Consider the following 19,245-nt stretch of genomic DNA (forward strand, 5'->3'; position numbering starts at 1 on the left):
GGATCCTTTACTGACTGACCTAATTAATTCTAGAGTGGAGCCAAAAAAGTTTACTCCATGAAAAGTTTTTTGGAACCGTGCCAAAAATGTTAACAAACAGGTGTTAGACAGGGGTTGTTTTGCAAGGTACCCTGAGAAAATTTGAAGCACATTGTAGCCTACCGTGATATTTAAGTACGGTTAAACACTGCAGTTGTAAACTGATTGTTAGGCAGTCTAGAAACGGGGCTTTGCCGCACGTAGTCTGTTTCATAATATCGACAGTTTTGTAAGTTAAACTTTATAAAGATTGTAAGAGAGATTAATTCTCTTTTCATTTTATCACATAATATAGCTACTCTAACTTGTCATTTTAAAACTTTCATCAGTTTCGTGACAATTTAAATTCATAAAGTTAGTCAGTATTTTGAATCCTCAATTGCGATTTTTTTATCGCCAGACACGAAAAAATACTTAACTTTTCCGGGGGCATTCGCCCCTGGACCCCCACAAGGGGTTCCACCCCTTGACCCCAACAGGGCTCTAAGGCGGGCCCTGAACCCCACACCATTGTGCTCGGTGTGTTTGCTGCGCGAAAACACCTGTGGGAAATCGGCAGTTGTTTTTAGTGTGTTCGCGAACACACTAAAAACAACAAGGAAAAATTATCGTAATTATCGAAATATCGCGATAATTTTTGAACTATTTATCGTGACATTAAAAAGCAAATATCGCCCAACCCTAGTTTACACGGTATGCATCGGACTCTACTGTGGCCTCTGAAATGCACCACTGAAAAAGTAGTGATGACTAAGGCACCAAGTCCAAAAGTAGCATACTGAGGGGGCTACAGTACAGCATGGCTGCAGCCAGGCTTCGTGTGTGGTCATAAACTATCATGTTTTGCCATATATAGACACTGCAGGTGTTCAGATATAATCCCTATTGTTTGCAGTATTGATTCATCCTAGCTGAACAGGATTTTGCAGCTACTGCAGTTTTCTGATTCCCTGCGGGAGGCAAAAGGAATCAATGCGATGGTGATATTGATGGCGTGTGTGTGTATGTGTGCAAGTAAACGGGACACTTGCTTTTCAGCATGGGAACTAAACAACTTCATGGTGGGTTAACTTTATACTTGGTATGTGGATCTGTCATATTGAGTACAAGAACCCTTTTCTTTTCTGTGAAGTTCAATGGTCATTTGGGGTCAACAATAGGGCAAAGTCTGAAAAATTTGTGAACACGATAACTCAAAAAGTACATCTTTGTTGACTTTCATGCATAGTATGGAAGTTCGGCTTGTTAAGTACAAGAACCTATTGAAATTGGTGGAGGTCAAAGGTCATTTGCGGTCAACATTTAAGTGAAAGTCTGAAAATCTTGTAAACACAATAACATAAGAAGTACATTCTTTCTTGAACTTCATACTTAGTATGTAGATCCTTCTTGGTGAGTGTAAGAATGCTATTGAAATTGGTAGAGGTCAAAGGGCAATTGAGGTCAACAGGTGTCAAAATCTGAAAACCTTTTAAACATAGTAACTCCGAAATTAAAGCTTTAATTCTCCAATGCTATGATTTTCTTATGGTGAACATAGTTTGGTCAGTTCAGTTTAGTTCTGCAAAGGGGCTCTGTAGGTCTTCCACGAAACCTACCTGGCATCAAGGAAATGAAATCTGCTTCAGAGTGCATACTCTTGCTTTAAACGTACACTTAAAATCGCCTCTCAGTTTTCACCCTCTGAGCTTCAAGGGGTCAACATGTTACAAATGGGCACAAACTGGCTCAAGGGTTCAAAGGTTATATCAAGCGGTGGTAGAACTGGCCATTTTCTCAAACATATTTGCGCAGTGTATAAACCATGTCTTGTAACTCTAAACAATTATTTAAAGGGATTTGCTAGCTCAAAGATGGTAAAATGTATCTATGTTACACATAGGAAAACTGTTCTTTCTGGATATTGAAACATTTTGGTTTAAAATTCTATACTGTAAAATCCTTATGAGTGAACGACATGGTTGATGCCCACAAGGAATATAGTTACAAATCTTTTCTGGTTTTCTCTTTATTCTTGGACAAATTTAACTCACTTGCTCTACATTAATTAGTCATATTGTCTCGTTTTTGTTTCTGTGTTAACAAACCTAGTACTATCCTATCATTGTTAGTGCATTGCACATTGCACAATTGATTTCCTGCATATAAGCTCTTAAAGGGTCTTGTGTGATTACCGTGTGGATTTTAATAGTGCAATCTTGGTTGGTTACAACTTGTTAAAAAGTTTTGAACATTGTAGTAATTTAGGGCTCTTATATTTGAAGTTCAGATGTGGATTTCCACATGTTTATAGAACTGCCTAGTAGTCTCCTTGGGCAGCTAGCACTATATTCGACCGCTTAGGAGTTGCCTGGGCATCCAAGCCATCATGATATCGATGTTCAACAAACTTTTAATTGGTTTAGAAATGAAAGTTATTTAACACAACATGTTTATGCTTTTAAAACACATGACGTATTGCATAAGCTGTACCCATTCCCCTATGTATATGGCAATGTGAGATTTTAAACGATGTCTTCACTCTACTGTAAATTTACAAATGGAGGGAATGCATTGTGAAGTTCGTGAACGACCTCTGTACAAAGTCAATGGTATATTACCGTGCGATTTCCCTCGCATACAGTCAACTCAATGGAGGACTCCCATTGACTTAAAAGAGCAAAAAAGATCGTCGGAGAGCAAGGTTCTTGCGAAGGACAAGCCAAACAAAATCTCTCCAAGTTTGTTGGGTTACTTAGTGTAACTTAGTGTACTAATCAGAATATACAGCACCGATAGGTGGCTGGGGCATCGAAAGTTGGCTGGGGCATCGAAAGATGGCTGTGGCATCGAGAGGTGGCTTGGGCATCAAGAGGTGGCTGGGGCACCGAAATGGGGCCGGGGCAACGAGAGGTGGCCGGGTTATCCAAAGGCAAAACATGAAGGGCACGACAGCAGCTGTTGACGTCGGCTGGGTGTATTTTTCAGGGGCACCTTGGAAAACAACAACGATACGACAGATTTTTGTCGTTGGTGCCGGTTATGTCAAGCCGTGGTATCAGGTTTCAATAAATAAAATCAACAAGAAGATCATCATAGCCTAAAGTAAAGCTTTTGAAGAGCCTAGACAACATCACAGACCCCCTACTGTGATCCAACTTCCTGGATCAAGTTTTAGCCAGCCAAAATAGGTAACATTTTAATCAGCCATAATTGGAGCAAGATTTCGAGGAGTTTTCAACTAACATTGTAGAAAACTTTTTTGTTTGAAATTAGAACTTTAATATTGTTTGTCACCAGAAATGCCAATTACTGTAAGTATTGGTTAGTGTCTTCTTGTAAATATTGCATTCTGCTAAACACCTCAAAAAGGTTTGAGTATCCCGTATAAACACAATACTAATCAATCCTATTGTCCTAGGTGCCTTTTAATTAAGTTTGCAGATGACACTGCCTTGATCGGTCTGATAAACAAAGGAAAACAAGGATATTTACTTAAACCAAATAAATCGTTTTGTACAGTATTGCGAAGATAATTTTTCTAGAACTCGACATGAACAAAACAAAAGAGACGATAATTGATTTCAGGAAATGTAATCTGAGGCCGAATGAGGTAATTATCAAAGACTGTGTCGTTGAACGTGTATCAACTTACAAATATTTGGGTATTGTTGTGGATGATAAACTAGCCTGGCATGATCACATTTTATACTTGGTTTTAAAGATCAATCCGAGAATGTATTTTTCTTTTTCGCAAACTTAATAAGTTTAATATTGACTGTCGCATCCTTACTATGTTTTATAATTCTGTCATTAGCAGTGTGTGGTTACATTGTATTCTTTGCTGGGGTGGGAACATGGGCTGCGAAGATTAAAAACGTATCGACACAATTATTTAACAAGCTAGTCGTACTTTAGGAGAAAATCAGCCAACGGTTGACTCATCCTACCAAAGTCTTCTTCAAGTTAAAGTTAAATGCAGTACTTGCCGACAATACCAACCACTATATGCAGATCTTGCCGGGGTAGTAAATTCCTTGTAGTGGGCGGATGAGACTCCCGTATGCTGCCACTAACAGACACAAGTCATCTTTTATTCCACAGTGCATTACACTTTATAACAACCTTGTCATTCGTTAGGCTCTTTCTATTCTTGTATATATCTGTTTTGACTTGGGACTGTGCATTTTCATGTTTGACAATTTGAACTATCTTACTTGTTAACTTTTTTTTCTGAACTTTCTTTTATATTTCTAGATTGTAAATTTATCCTTAATTACATGTTGTATTCTTACTCTTTTAAGTATGTACTATTATGCGAGTATGCAATTTCCCTCTGGGATATAATAAAGTTAAACTTACTTACTTACTTGTCCTTACTACAGATATGCTCCTTTGGGATCACTTTCCTCTACGCGTTCCATGCCTTCTTGGGCTTTAAGAGAGGCGTTGTCTCCTTCCGCAGCGAGACTTCTGGAGCTACCGTACAAACATAGTTTGTCAAGATCACGACAGATACAAGCTTTGATGTGGTATTGATGTCGGTGTTAATTTTTCTTTATTTTTGGTTTGATATATATAGTATTAGATATTTACATTTTGATTTCCTCAATTATTAGTGTATCTTTCATTTCAATAAGTAACAGTAAAGTACATGTAATATCAGTAGTTGGCCCTTCTGAACCATAGAGCTTTGTTGCGGAAGGGTAACACTTTACCTTAGTTACGGGATTGGATAGCTACCGCTGCTTGTATTGTAACACATCTTTGGGAAGTATTACAATATAAGAAAATATGAAATTTCTCTTAATTTTGCTTGTACTTTGCATCATGATTTAATTTGTTGTATATTAGCTACAGTAAGCTGGTCAGTGTGAGAGGATTTACATATCAATGTTAACATGTTTTGTATTCCATGATCAGCTGTCTAATATTTAACTTTTTGTAAATTTATGTTTTAGGGGTTTTCCATATGTCCCCTGCATGTGATATGAGGAAAGTGGTTCACTGGATTCCGACTGTTACATTTACATAACTTTTAGGACTTACGATGTTGCAAGATTAACAGTTGTACGTGAGGCTCTGGACTGTTCATGTTCATTCTTAGTTTTACATGTACATATTAACATAGATGAGTTATGACATTGCATGATTAGCAGTTACATGTGAGGCTCTTGAATAATGTTCATTCTGCATTTTACATGTACATATTAACATAGATGATTTATGACATTGTATGATTAGCAGTTACATGTGAGGCTCTTGAATAATCATGTTCATTCTGCATTTTACATGTACATATTAACATAGATGAGTTATGACATTGTATGATTAACAGTTACATGTGAGGCTCTTGAATAATCATGTTCATTCTTAGTTTTACATATTAACATAGATGAGTCATGACATTGTATGATTAGCAGTTACATGTGAGGCTCTTGAATAATCATGTTCATTCTGCATTTTACATGTACATATTAACATAGATGAGTTATGACATTGTATGATTAGCAGTTACATGTGAGGCTCTTGAATATTCATGTTCATTCTGAGTTTTACATATACATATTAACATTGATGCAGCATGATATCTAAAATGAAGTATCAAACAGATCAGCAGTAAATGTGTTTTGGGAATCGAAGCCTTAACCTGTTATTTAAGGATTAGGGTGAGAGCAGCTGCTTAAAATAGGAGTACAATGGTTGTATCATCACATAGGTGGTTACACACATCAATATTGTTTGTTAGTCAACAAATTTTCTCAATTTTAATGACCAGTATCTACTTGTTAACCTGTTATGTGCAAAACCTCCTTGGCAGGTCAAGCTTATGTTGATGATGCTTTTAGCCATGGCTGCTCAACTTCCCTTCATGGACAAGATGAGCACTGTAAAATTTCGGAAGATCTGTTTATTGATAACTTGAAGTAAGTGGAAAATGGTTAAGAAATGCAGACAGCTAAATTAAGCAACCCAATTTACTATCTTGATTTATATTCAATTTTTTGGTTGCCAAAGAGCCATTCTCAGCTGCTAATATGATATAGTATGTATGTACGTTTGTTTGTATGCGTGTATGTACGTATGTATCATATATGTATGGTGGTGGTGTTTGCTGTCCTACTACTGTACTTCATTATCTTCTTATAAAAATTATGAATATGCATAATAGAGCATGTTTCCTCTTCGTTGGTTGTCAAGGATGTTTCAAACATTAGTGCTATTAACCCTGCTGTAGGCTGAAGTTGATATATATGTAACAGATGGGTTTGAGAATTGGGTGTACTTCAAGTGATTTCCAGAAATTTTTCATTTACCATTGCAAACTTCACAGTGTGTAGGTTTCTCGCTGTACATAGTAAAACAGTACTTGTATCCGTTACATGGAAGTCTTGAGAACTTTGGATATGATAATTGAGGGGTAAGACCTAAAAGGGTACAAACTGTTTTTGTAGAATTTGGATTCAAATTGCTTCCGCTGATCAAGAACAGTTTCAGCCTTGGTTTGCATGTAGATATATTAATAAATACCAGTTTATGGTTCATGCATTGGTTTCTATGGTGACAAGTGATCAGGTTCTCTCCTTGTGAAATTTCATTCCCGCTTTTTTTTATTTGACGTGAGTTTAGCTCCGGATTTAACAGCTTTTGGATCATTACTCTGCAAATGTAATGTTTGTTTAATATTATCTATACTCAATTACTTACACATCTTATTTATCCATTAGCCAACATATGTGCCAAACATTAACAGGACAACATTCAGCAAAACTGAATGTAACAGAGCAGGAAACAGGTCTTGAGGTTTTTACTAGATGACAAGGCTGGGAGTTGTCCAGACGTCGGTCAAAAATACGCCGTTAGTTATGTTGTCATTTATCTCTTAAGTCAGATAACAGTATAGAACAACTAATTTCTTTTGTTTTTTTGTTGTTGTTGTTTGTTTGTTTATTTCTTTTTCAAGCTGCTAGACAACATAGACAACATTATAAATTTGTCTTTCTCTTCTGTGCCTTAAACCACTATATCAGGATGACTTTCTTTATTTGGAGAATTTTTTTTTTATGATACTTTAATAGTAGATTTAATATCTTTATTGGAATACTACCAAGCATTTATACTTTACCTTCCTTCAAAACGTACCAGTTTTTAACATTGGTCGCTGTATGATCGTTATTTGTTCTGTTGTTTATGGTCGTTCAAATGTATAACACTGACAACATTAGTATTATAAACTGATAATTTTAGAAGATCATTATTTTATAGGCACACGCTCTCAAGTTGGTTTTAATTTTCGACTTCAAGAAATCTCACAAGTGGGCAGTAAAACAAAGAACTTACTGTTAATTAGCGTTGATCATCTTCATACATTTTTTGTGAAAATTTAGCACCATTTGTGGAACTAATGCTAAACGCTTTGCTTCCCCGTGTAGCATGCAAAAAAGTGTCATGAAAACATTTTATAGTATTGTGTAAAATCTTCACTTTTTGTTAAAAATGCTATAACAAAGAAGAAAAAAGAGAAAAACACAAAGTTGTTACCAACTAGAGTGTACTAATGATGTCAGAACACTTCCATGAGACACTGCCTTTGTTTTTTTTGGGGGTTAAAACTACTTCATTACAGGGACCTAAATTACTTCAAAAAATACTGCTAGGATTTTATGGATATGATAGTTTTGAAATATCTTGACCCATTAATCAATAAGTTTCCTTAAAATGGAAAAAAATAATAACAAATAAAAAATTGAGAAAGTACTTAAGTTTGAACCTTGCTATCTAGCTATTGCCATTTTATTTGCTATTGGAGACTGATATTTGACAAAAAATTTGCTTGCTGTAAAATTAATTTAAGAGTTACTAATGTTTTTGTTTTTGTGTGTGTTTACTTCAAACAGTGATTATTTCTGAGACTGCCTAATGTCAATGAGGCTATACTTTTCATATTTCTGGAGAATTTAGCGACTTAAATGACTTTATGTTGATGTTAAGTTGATTCATTTTACTTGTTACAAAGTTTGCTCTTAAAGAGTAAACCAAATGTCACAAACTTCCAGTTGGGAGGGAACAGGGGTGTGGGTGGGTGGAACATAGGAATTAGGAGAGGGGTGAAGGAAGTAAATTGTCAATTTCCCACTGTTCCCTACCCATATACGACCCACTAAATGTCTTTTCTTAATGGTTAGTGTAAAACAATCACCTTGAATGAAATTAGGAAGTGATTTCTATGTCATCTGGAATTTGTGAAGGACTCAGTTTTGAATGATGCTCTTGTAATCTAATCCATGGTTGCACATGTCATTTGTTAATACCGAAACTTAACAATATTTTTTCCCTCTTTTTCCTTTTTTTTTTAATCAGATGTTCTTTGCTTATAGTTAGGTTGTATCAAGTTTTTCTCTGTCAAAATACATACTGGTACTTTGGTATATTATTTGGTATATTATTTCCATGTTCTATTTTTAGAAAAAAAATCCTTCATATATGTAATTTCCTGGTTATAGAGGCTTTCACAGGAACCTAAAGCAAATTTTTTTGGATGCATCGTTCACATTTCTTCACCTTGCTGATTAAAGGGGAAGGGGGAGGACTTCAACTGGAATGTTTGAAAAATGCGAGATGCTTCTTAATTTTTTCTACATATTGAAGAGAGTGAGGCTTATTACCAGGGTATCTAAATAGTGTCTGAGGTCGACCACACGATCGCCGGCAGTCTTCGTAAACTCACATTAAACTTTACTTTTAATACTGAATCTTTATAGCCACCAACTTGTGTTATGCTGACATCTCGCAAGAAAATTTCAGGTGCCAAACATCTGTGAAGTTTCTTGTAGGATTTGCTCTTTGTGTGCTTTTCAAAATATAAAACATGTATCAAGTATGTGTATCAAGTACGTGTATCAGGTATATGTGTAACTATGGGATAAAGTAAACAAGAAATGTCTATCAAGTGGTTTTCACGACAGTTGTGAAAACTACATATCTATCAAGTGGATATCAAGTATATGTGTAATTTTTTACACATGAGAATTGTCCAACTTTCATAATGTATACTTATCAAGTATTATGTGAAACGTACAAAAGCATTTAAATCCATATATACAGTTGCATGTGGAGGAAAATCATTATTGTTAACATTAATTTTTTGTTTTTGTCCACTTCAGTTCTGCAGACTGTTGTACATACATTAAGCAGTTTCCCATAATTGAACTTTGGCTAGAGGGTTAACAAGGTTTAAACTTGTAATGTAAAACTAACCATTTGTAGATCCAAGGTATTCTTTTTCTCTTCAATAAGCTTAAATATGCACAGAAAGACCCCTTACCATTTTTACCAGAATTCTGAAAATGTTTAACCCATCAAAAGCCAGATCGTTTGCACCTTTCTTGGAGTTGCATTGTATATCGTCTTTTGCAGAACTATGAACTTTTATGCAGAAAAGTGTCATTTGTAATTTTTGGGGTGATTACAAAACTTGCCATTACCAAGGCAACTAAAGTGATGCATTGCTTCAGGGTATCAATTGGTTGTCTCTGCTACCAAATCTTGTTTTGCGATAGTCTATAGTGAAATGTAGCACAGGACATTTAACTCACCCTCACCCCCTCACCCCCATTTCATTTGACATAATCTCGAAGTAGTAATTGAAATGGATTGATTAAGCATTGGTTGTCACAAAACAATTGCCATCATGATGTTCTAAACTTAGTGATTTTTTGTTGGAATTGTAACAATTATCTGTAGCAAATTAATATGCATGTACGTATAGTACTGCAGCTGACATCAAGATTGTATTTTGAGGTCTTTAAGCAAACAAAGCTCTTCATTGGCTCAGTGAACACAATTTCCTCTTCATCATGATTGATTGATTATCCATCTGTTATAATATTGTGTTTTGTTCTCATAATTGGATGATGCATATCCCTGCATGTCTTTTCTCTGTTTGTGTAGTTCTCACTATTTTTAATATAGTAATTCATCTTTGTTTAATAGAATAAAATATACTTTACACTGGCCCTACAGTGATTTTCATTTTTAACATAAGTTATGTTAAATACTTAATGACAACAAGTAGTGCATATTTTTCATACATATTATTTGATTCCTTTTTTTGGCATTTTTATTTTTGGTCTTCAAATAGCTTAAATTATTTGTATTACTTCTTTAGCCAGGCTGCGGGTTACTGGACTATTCCTTTCAGAGATTTTTATTTAATAATTTTCTATTAAAAAAATATAGGAAACTTCAAACTTCCAGTAAGATTAATTTCAATATTCTTCCTTGTCACATTTTGCACAAACCCTTCTTCAGATTAAATTTTTTTTTTATTTGTGGAAAACTGGATATAATTTTGTAAGAATGTCACACAAAAAGTAGTCTTCTGATACATTTCTGTACAATTTGGAACCCACCAAGAGTAGCAACCCATTAATACCCCTGAATTCATGGTCTTGATTTCACACAAACGTATGAATAACTCTTTGATATACTGTTTTTCTTACAAAACTAACCCACCTTCCGTTGGTGACTTGAGATTTTCAAACTAAATAATCAACTATTTAATTTGCCAACCGGTGCAACTAATAAATTTTGAAGGAGAAAATCTTTAATAACATGAAATATTTTGATGTTACCCAACTTTTCTTGATGGTATCGTTCTTGCTTTCCTTGATAAAATGGGAACATGTTATCACTTGATTGCTTCACATTTAAATATGTTTACGAGAAACCTTGGCATATTCTTTTTCTTTCTCTATCGAACTAAACTGCGCATACTTGGTTAACTACTTAATGTCATCGACCATGAACCCAAGCGACGTTAAGATGCTTTTCTTGAAGTAAGATATTTGAATGGTAGTAAGTATAGTGATATGCAGTGTTGTACAATTTCCTGATCTTTCACTTAAATGTTTTAATGCGACGACTTGAGTTTTGTAAAATATAATCAAATTAAAAGAGGTTTTTTATTTCGCAACTTAATTAGTAGTTTGCATTTCACTTAAATGCCTTCTTCTTCATCTTCTTCTTGTTTTTTCATTGAAAAGTTTTCCTAGCATACTCGTTTGGTTGCATATATACAATTTTGGGAATTCTTGCTGTATTATGAGTGTTTTGTCATGGGCTTATTATATCTTGAGCTATAAATAAACGAAAATAACAGTTATCACAGAATAAAATGTTCGTCAATATCTTTTGTAAAGATAATGAAGGGCATCGGTAGTCATTTTGTACTTTGTGTAGTGAAAAATAATAAAGAATCATCGGCTGTAAATGAAATAAATTCAGCTGTTTTGTTTTTGATTATTCTTCTATGTGATTGGCATTATGTATGGAGGGGGGGGGGTGGGGTTGGATGCACACCTCCTTTTTCAACCGCTCATAAAGAAATTAAAAATATTTATTAGGACTATCTTGCTTGTAGACCTCATTAATAGCCTAGCTATGCTTCAGAATGCAATGTATCTTTATTCTGGGGAGGACCTCTGCTCCCCCACTCCCCCCCCCACATGGAAGTCGACATCAACAACCCTAGGGGCACATCTGCTCTTTATAATCTGCACTTTATAATCCTTGCAAAATGTCAATGATCCTGACGTACAGCAAAGATGTTAACAATTCCCTCTGTTTCTCTGCTATTGAACTTTTGTGCATCAAGTTTTTATCAAGCTTTTTGGGACAGTGTTGCTCCTTTAATCCCAGAAAAAATACCAGTACCATTTAATGTGATTGTATTTCAAATGAGAAGGCAACAGCTATCAATTTTGAAATTATCTTAGTTTCTCTTTCAGTGTGATTTTAATATCTATATGAAAAAGCAATAAAAGAATATATTTCCATTTGAATCAGGGGCAAAGCTTGACTATTGTTTGTATGTGGACCCAATGCTTTTCTAGGTGGGTAGGCATGACCAATTTTCTGACAATTTTTTTTTGGGGGGGCAGACATATTTTGTGGCCTCCCGTACCCTGGCTATGTCGCTGTTACTAGTGTATTAGCTTTATCCTTTGTAATTGTAACTTGAGATGTATTTGATAGATTTTGTTGTACTTGTCCAAAATTATAAGATCAAGTGCCAAAAGCTTCTGTATTTTTTTGTCGTAAGTTTTGGTGGTTATGTTAGAATGGTATTTTAATTTCCACAATAGCTCTGGAAGCTGGCAAATCATCAGTAGTAATTGAAAACTTTGCACAGCATCTCTCCATTCCATCCTCTCCAATGCACCCCACCTCCTTAAAGGCATTGACGACTCGCCCCAAACAGCATGCCGCAACGTTGCTTGCGAGTGAAGTTTTTCTCTTGTCGTTACAAAATGCAGACAGTAATGAAACGTGATACCTTGTTATCTTTAGCTGGACCTGACATGTTCATCGGTGTATTGTTTGTACACTGTGCTGTGGGTATTGACCACAGCTGTATGTACTGATTGTACACTATAGTGTCTAACTACCGATGGTAGCAAGCTGTGTGTGTATTTTCTGGGATCGATGGTGGTGTCTAACACTTCTGTTACACCTCATTCTAAACTAGGTCAGATTACCGCAGGCGCGTAGCCAGGAATTTGCCAAGGGAGGGGCGAACCTGTAGGCAAAACTATCAGAGCCGTAGATTCTGCATTGAAAACACTCTAAGCATAGCGCCACCATAAGTTGGCGCTACGCGTACAAGAAAATTTTGTCTGAAAATGCCTCCCAGATCGCTGGAAATGGCACTTCCCAGGCCTTGTATTAAAGTTGCATCTAAGCTTGAAATTACTAGTGATATCATAAAAACATACCAAAAAAAAATATATATGCTCAAGGGGGGGGGGCGGTGGCCCCCTTCGCCCCTCCCCCTTGGCTGCGCGCCTGGATTACCGGCATTAGACGTTTCTTTTTGCGCGAGTCTTCACACCCTTTAAGCTGTCTGCATCCCATGTTTATTGAACCTCGAGACCAACTATTTTCAAAGCTAAATATTCCAAGATAATGCGGAGGACATTAACAAATCACACACAATCAACAATTTGATGACAAAATGGTGGCAGTTGGAAGTGTTTGGTTATTTCCGTATGGCAATTATGATGCGTATTGACATTACATAATGAAAAAGTTGGTAAACAATGTAATTTGTACTACTAAACACGTTTGCATTCATGAGTGCACCTTTCGTGACAACACTTCCCACCAATCAGAAAGGGTAAGTATTGTTGTAAACAAAAATTGTCGTCTGCTATGTTTTAGTGTGACGTATGTAGAATTAGTGTATACATGGCAGGCAAGTACACATTGTGATGTGGTATGTATTAATGTACGTGTACCACAGTAAACTTCAAATCTTCCTAGTCTTGTGATTCTCATTAAAAGAAACATCATCAGCCCAGGGACCCCGGTTACAGCTCGATAAGCAGCGAAACATGATGTGTTCAGGGAACTCCCTGATGTGTTTCATGTTACAAACAATTCGAACATCACATGTCTAAAAGTATAGGCATAATATTTACATGTTTCAAATAGCAATTCAAGTGTGACATGATCTTTCTACTAAAGCAAAAAGGCTATATGGGAGTAGGATGCTTGTTTTTACTTACATTTTTCTTTGCCTGCATGTGCCATTGGGGATGTAATCGTATATTGGATCCTTGCTATTGAGAAATGTGGCCTGGTGACTGCAACAGGTAACATTTATGTGACTGAAATATTGTAATTTTCAGGCGCATTGTTAATACAGGGGCTAGGCCTGACGTGAGTCGGACGGCAAATGAGCTGAGCGAATAAGGTGAATCAAAATAAGAACTGAATTGTATCCATGTTACCTGTATCGATGGATATGCCGGTCCACCAAAAGGGTTTTGATGTGTTGTCTACAGGGCTAACTGGTGCTTTCTATGGCACTCATGTGTAATAATAACACATGATGCCTAACATTTGTCGTTATCTAGCCTAAGTTAACTTAAAGTACTATATGCAGTAACCTTAGTTAGGCTAGGCTTCTATAGTTCTAGTGCAGCCTAGGCCTAACCTATGTGTACAGTAGCGTAGCAGGTATGGATCCGTTCCACCAAGTTGTAGTTTTGCAGAATTTCGATCTCAGTATCTCAGTGAGTCTTCAAGAAATATTCATTATCATTGTAAGAAAACGAAAATTGTTGATAGTTGTAAAATTCATGAGATTTTTATCAAAACTAGGTTGTAAATCATAATATGATGGTATACGTAACTGCATGGGCCTAGCTACTGTGATTTGTCAATTCGCGATAATAAGGCCTAAGGGCACCACCCATGTTCATCTAAACAGTAAAAGGATAGTAGTAGTGATGTGTTTGCTCAGCTGTATATTTCCATCCTTCAGCAATTGGATTTCGTCGATGGTTTGAACAGATTCCACAAGGAATGGAGAGAATTTTACTTGGTAACGGTCGGAAGTTAAGCAGCTTGAAGCAAGGAAAATTTTCCCGTAGTCGCTTGTGCATGGAGGTTTAGGCTACTGTATAATTCTGCTAAATGAGTGAAATAATTTACAAAAGTTTCTCAGAATACAAAACTGATATTTCCTTGTTTCACTGTGTCAACTCTGGCCATTTCCTACGAATTGTTCTTTACAAGAACTGGCTTATGTAGTCTAAATTCCCTTCTCAGCCTTGTGGCTAAGATCATGTGTAGTATCTGTTCCCTTTCGAAGGGAATGGTGATACACACCCGACGATGATCACACAGTCACAGTCCTGATGCAAGGGGACTGGGGTTGAGAGCGGATCAGTCGTTCGGTAGTTTGGTTTTTGTGCCCAGGTTCTTTCCTTGGTGACTTTTCTTAAAAAGTACTCTGGCCATTTCCTTTGTGGCTTTGTTAATTAAAGTTGCGAATAAAACAATGGATACAATTTAACTGCAATGTCTATCAATGCAGCTACATATATATGCATATATATAGGACAAAAATCTATGGGACACACAAAGTTGCCATTCACCACCATAATAAGGGAGTAAGGCCTAACTTAGGCTACCTTACTGGGGCTAAGTGGAAGTGTAATGTAATGTTAGGCTTGGTGCTTACCTGTGGTTCTTTTGTTGTTGATGGTGTTACCAGGGGCCTGTTTCACAAAGCACTAAGTCGCGTCTTAGTGGTCTTAAGACGCATCTTAGTGAATAGGACTTAGTGCCGGTTTCACAAAGATCACTAAGTCGCGTACAAGACTTAGTCCACTCTTCACTAAGTAGCATAACGGGACTTAGTCTACGTCTCGTATGGACGAGACTTAGGAACTGATCTCAGTGTATTTCTAGTCATGTGATCGCATTGGCGCCAATTTTAACCTGCTAATGTATTTATTTGTTTTATCACAAAATTCAGGTAATGATAATAATAAAAACAAATACAAAGAGTTGTGAAAGGAAGTGTTCTAAAAAAAACCTTTATGGCTTAACGAGTAGTGCACTCCCTGCTTAACTTTGAAAATATACATAAAGATATGTCTCCACATTCAAAACCACCTGCCCCTTGCCACAATTTTCCAACCTTTCCCTACCCATATAACTCCCAGCTATAAGCCCACCCTCCACTCAAAACCTCCCATCCCTACCCTCACCCAACACCTGCTGAAACTTATGCCTGAAAAAGAAATTTGGGATTACTATGGGTATCAAACAATTTGTTTGATTTTCTTTTTTAAATGCTAAAGTAAAAATGAAACAAAACTGTTAGCAAACTGCTTATCAACTGAAGAGCCTGTGTAATAGAATGTGTAAAAGTAAGTTGGTCTGATGCTTCGTTCCAGCAGGATCTTCTTCAGAGGCTCTCCGTCTACTTGACGTCAACCTATTAATAGTACATAAGTCTTGGCCAAAAATTGTGATTATAAAAGGCATTTTACTTGGTATTTACCTTTCCCATTCTCGCAACTGTAAAGTTCGTTCGTGCAATGAACTGTTAAAACTTTTCGCGGTCAAAGGTCACAGCCTCGTTCATGTCAACAAAAATAAAATGTTAGCATGTTAAGACGCGTCTTAGTGGAGAACAGTTTTGTGAAACCGAGATCCAAACAGTACTTTACTAAGACGCATCTTAGTGTAAGTCGAGTTCGCACAGCACTAAGTCCTGTGTGCGTAAGTCGAGTTTAGTGAAACAGGCCCCTGATATCCTTGGAATACATGCTCCTGTGTCATGAGCTTTTGTAAATTGAAGCTGCATGTTCCTTACAGCATAATTTTGAACAGTTTGACCATAGGAAACCACTAGCATAGGAAACAACGTAACCTATGATAAGTCTGCTCTTGACCAGATTAGCAATATAGCTGAATAGCATAGAAGTCATAGGTCTAACAAAAGTTATAATCCGTGTTGAAAGATGCTTCCTCTTTTGCTCTATCAGTTACCAGCTCAATGCGGTGTACAAACATGATATACACACCATCAGCCTCAAAAAGTGAGGGAATGGCATAGAATTTCTCTCCAAAATGTAAACATTTCTCTTGCTAGTATGATAGTATTGTTGGTACCTTTAAATATCATATAGACTATTAAGTTAAAAAAGTAAATGCACTATTTACAGGCTAACAATAAGTACATATTTAGCAAACATCTATACCTGAGAAGACCCATCCTTTCTCAAACTATTTTCCATTGGTCAAGGAATAATCTAGTGCTCAAAGTTTGTATAAAACTGTTGAAAGTTCTGAATGTTCCCTTACAAATTATATGGTACTTGTGTACAAAAACTGCTATAAACATCTTCTCACTTCTTTATAACAATGTGCCCATTCGTTGTATCATTTTGGGATGTGATACTAGATAAATTATTTCCAGTTGATGACCTTATAGTGCTGATATTTGTAATCGATTTATTGCCAGTAGTCGCGATTACACTTTGAAAGTTTGATTAATGGCGCTCAAAAGCTAAGTTGCGATTACTCGACTACAAGCTAGCACTACACATAATCTGCCTTGAAAAATGGCCTAACATATCAAAAACAACACTAAACAGTGTCAGCAAATATCGCAAAAGTACAGGTTCTCACGATGCTACTCTGGCATTGTGCTGTCTTAAAAATCGGCAAGCGCCTGCTCTGGTTAGATTCATGGTTTACTTGTCAGTTATATGCTTGTTCTGCAGTGGAACATTCAGTGGTAGCAATGTTTGATCATTGCCCATAATCGCAATTTCGCAAGTTCTTAATCATTTACAATTGCCAAAGTAACATGTTTACAGTTACTTCTTTACTGGCCTACAGTAGTTCACATTTATAGGATGTCTGATCGAGTGTGATTGCAGTGTAGTTAAATTTTATTGTGCAAAATATGTGCCTGCTATTGTGCTAGGCTAGAGCCTAACCTACAACATTGAACGACCTGCTACAGAAAACTCTTGCATACTAATCATCACCCCGCTCCAAGGTGTTACATCTATTCATTATTTGCACGTTCGTTTCCATTAGTGATGGTAGTTGTAGTGCCCTAGTAGATTCATTCGAATGTTTTTGATTTACAAGGAAGGATTTTAGGAAATTTTGTAGATTGAAAGTTGTTCACAGTTTTTGTTTAGTAAATGTATTAACATGATTTAGAGACCACACGTTAAGACACAAAAGAACAAATAAAGACAGTGCACCATGGAGAAAGATTTGTCTTGACAGTATTTCTGCAATGTAAAAATGACAATGATGACGTCATAACTGTAACATAGTAATCGCGAGAAGAGCTGTGTGATTAATCGACTACAAAAGAAAGAGTCGACTATCAGCACTAGGTGACCTATATTAATCCTTTGAAGTACGTATTCATTTCAAGAGTACCTATTTAGGTTATTTACATACAAAGACAAAAGAAGAAATGCAAAAGAGAGAAAAAAAGAAGAGAATTTATAGGATTACATTCTGAACTAGGATGAATAGTATTGGAAATGAAGTGAAAAAGAGCAACCCAAATTTGCTCATCCTGTGCACAATTAGGATGGTAGTATTTCAAAAGTTGTGCAATTAACTTAAATTTGAAATTTATTTTCCCAGCTTTTTTCTCACAAATATTAAAGTTTTTATAGTAAAACTGAACTGGACAGATTTTTATCTTGTTAAACTGTTACTGCTTTACAGGAACACAGAACACAAACATGTCCCATTTGGAAATAGGGATTTTCTACTTATATATCCTTCTAATTCTTTCCAGGAAATATGAATGAAAACCATTACCTTCTGCTTCAACATCTGCAAGATTACTTTGAAGTTGTGATTCTTTTTCTTAACCTTATTTTCTCTTTCATCTGGGCAGGAAAATGTGGAACTGTATTGGAACCAATCAGAGCTGTTACTCCAGATTTGGTATTGAAGGTGAGGTTATAGTCCTACTTTGTGCATCCTCATGGTATTAAAACATACATATCCAATACTTTGCTTATTTGCTTGCACTACTGTTTATTACTTCAAAGAAATAAAAAATTGGGGGGTGGGGGGTATTCATTGCCTACAGTTGGTTTTTGTATCAATTTTGATATCATATTTTTTATACTTAACTTCCATAACAATGTAATTTCATTAACTGATGGGACAACTTTCAGTTTTGTGATGAAACTAAGTGTTAAACTGGTTTTTTTCTGAGTAAAAGCAATGCAGAAAGGAACAGAAAAGTTGTATGGAATAAAAGTGACTTTTATATCAAAATTTATCTGTACAGTTGTGCACATTAATTTAAGTTTTGGTGGAACAACATTTTTTTTTCCAATTATTTCTTTAGGTTGTTCAATTCCAAGCTTATTTTGCCAGGTATTGACCACAAACCTGTTATATATATGTGTCTCAGTATTGCTACTAAATGTGCTGTACAGTACATTAACGGTCACTCAATGAACTTAATGGCTGGGAAATGAGATTAATAACTACTTTATGGAGCTTCTACTTGAATTTTGCATGCTAAAAGTTGGAGACAAAATTTTATTTGTTTAATTGTACTTGTACTTGGCCATTCTAGTCACTCGGAACACGTTGGTGGATTTGTTATCCAGGAAAATACTGAACAGTTTAAATACCACTCTTGAGATTGTTAAAATTTGAATGAAAGAAAAACTGTAGTACTGTGCAAAACATGGATGCCTTGAGACAATTGGACAGTCCTTCCTTGTCTGAGTGGATAATAGAAGAGAACTTTGCTGCCACCCAGATTGCCCCAAAAAAAGAAGAACGTCCATCTGTGATTAAACATTAAGACACAAAGAGGAACCAACTTTTAATGGGCATACGCCCATTAATAGTCCCATTGACTTA

General features: G+C 36.0%; 2 protein-coding genes across 13 annotated transcripts in view; both read left to right on the forward strand.

Annotated features, from left to right (window-relative positions):
- LOC139961716 (plasmolipin-like) overlaps positions 1-11,299 on the forward strand; it is a 45,250-nt gene extending 33,951 nt beyond the window's left edge. Inside the window, exon 5 of the mRNA XM_071961147.1 lies at positions 4,404-11,299. Within this exon, the coding sequence (XP_071817248.1) occupies positions 4,404-4,514 (111 nt within the window). The 3' untranslated portion in view covers positions 4,515-11,299. The remainder of the gene's footprint in view (positions 1-4,403) is intronic.
- Positions 11,300-13,327: 2,028 nt separating this feature from the next.
- The window catches only part of LOC139961728 (protein CBFA2T1-like), a 157,862-nt gene continuing 151,944 nt past the window's right edge, over positions 13,328-19,245 (forward strand). For 9 of the 12 annotated variants that reach the window (XM_071961166.1, XM_071961234.1, XM_071961250.1 and 6 more), the window contains exons 1-2: positions 13,328-13,673; positions 18,257-18,315. The gene's annotated coding sequence lies outside the window, so the exon portion shown is untranslated. Of the gene's footprint in view, positions 13,674-13,705; positions 13,775-18,256; positions 18,316-19,245 lie in introns of those variants that run through there. The other 3 variants (XM_071961242.1, XM_071961241.1, XM_071961175.1) reach the window with 3 other exon arrangements.

Source organism: Apostichopus japonicus, chromosome 3 (assembly GCF_037975245.1).
Source record: "Apostichopus japonicus isolate 1M-3 chromosome 3, ASM3797524v1, whole genome shotgun sequence".
Classification (NCBI taxonomy): Eukaryota; Metazoa; Echinodermata; class Holothuroidea; order Aspidochirotida; family Stichopodidae; genus Apostichopus; species Apostichopus japonicus.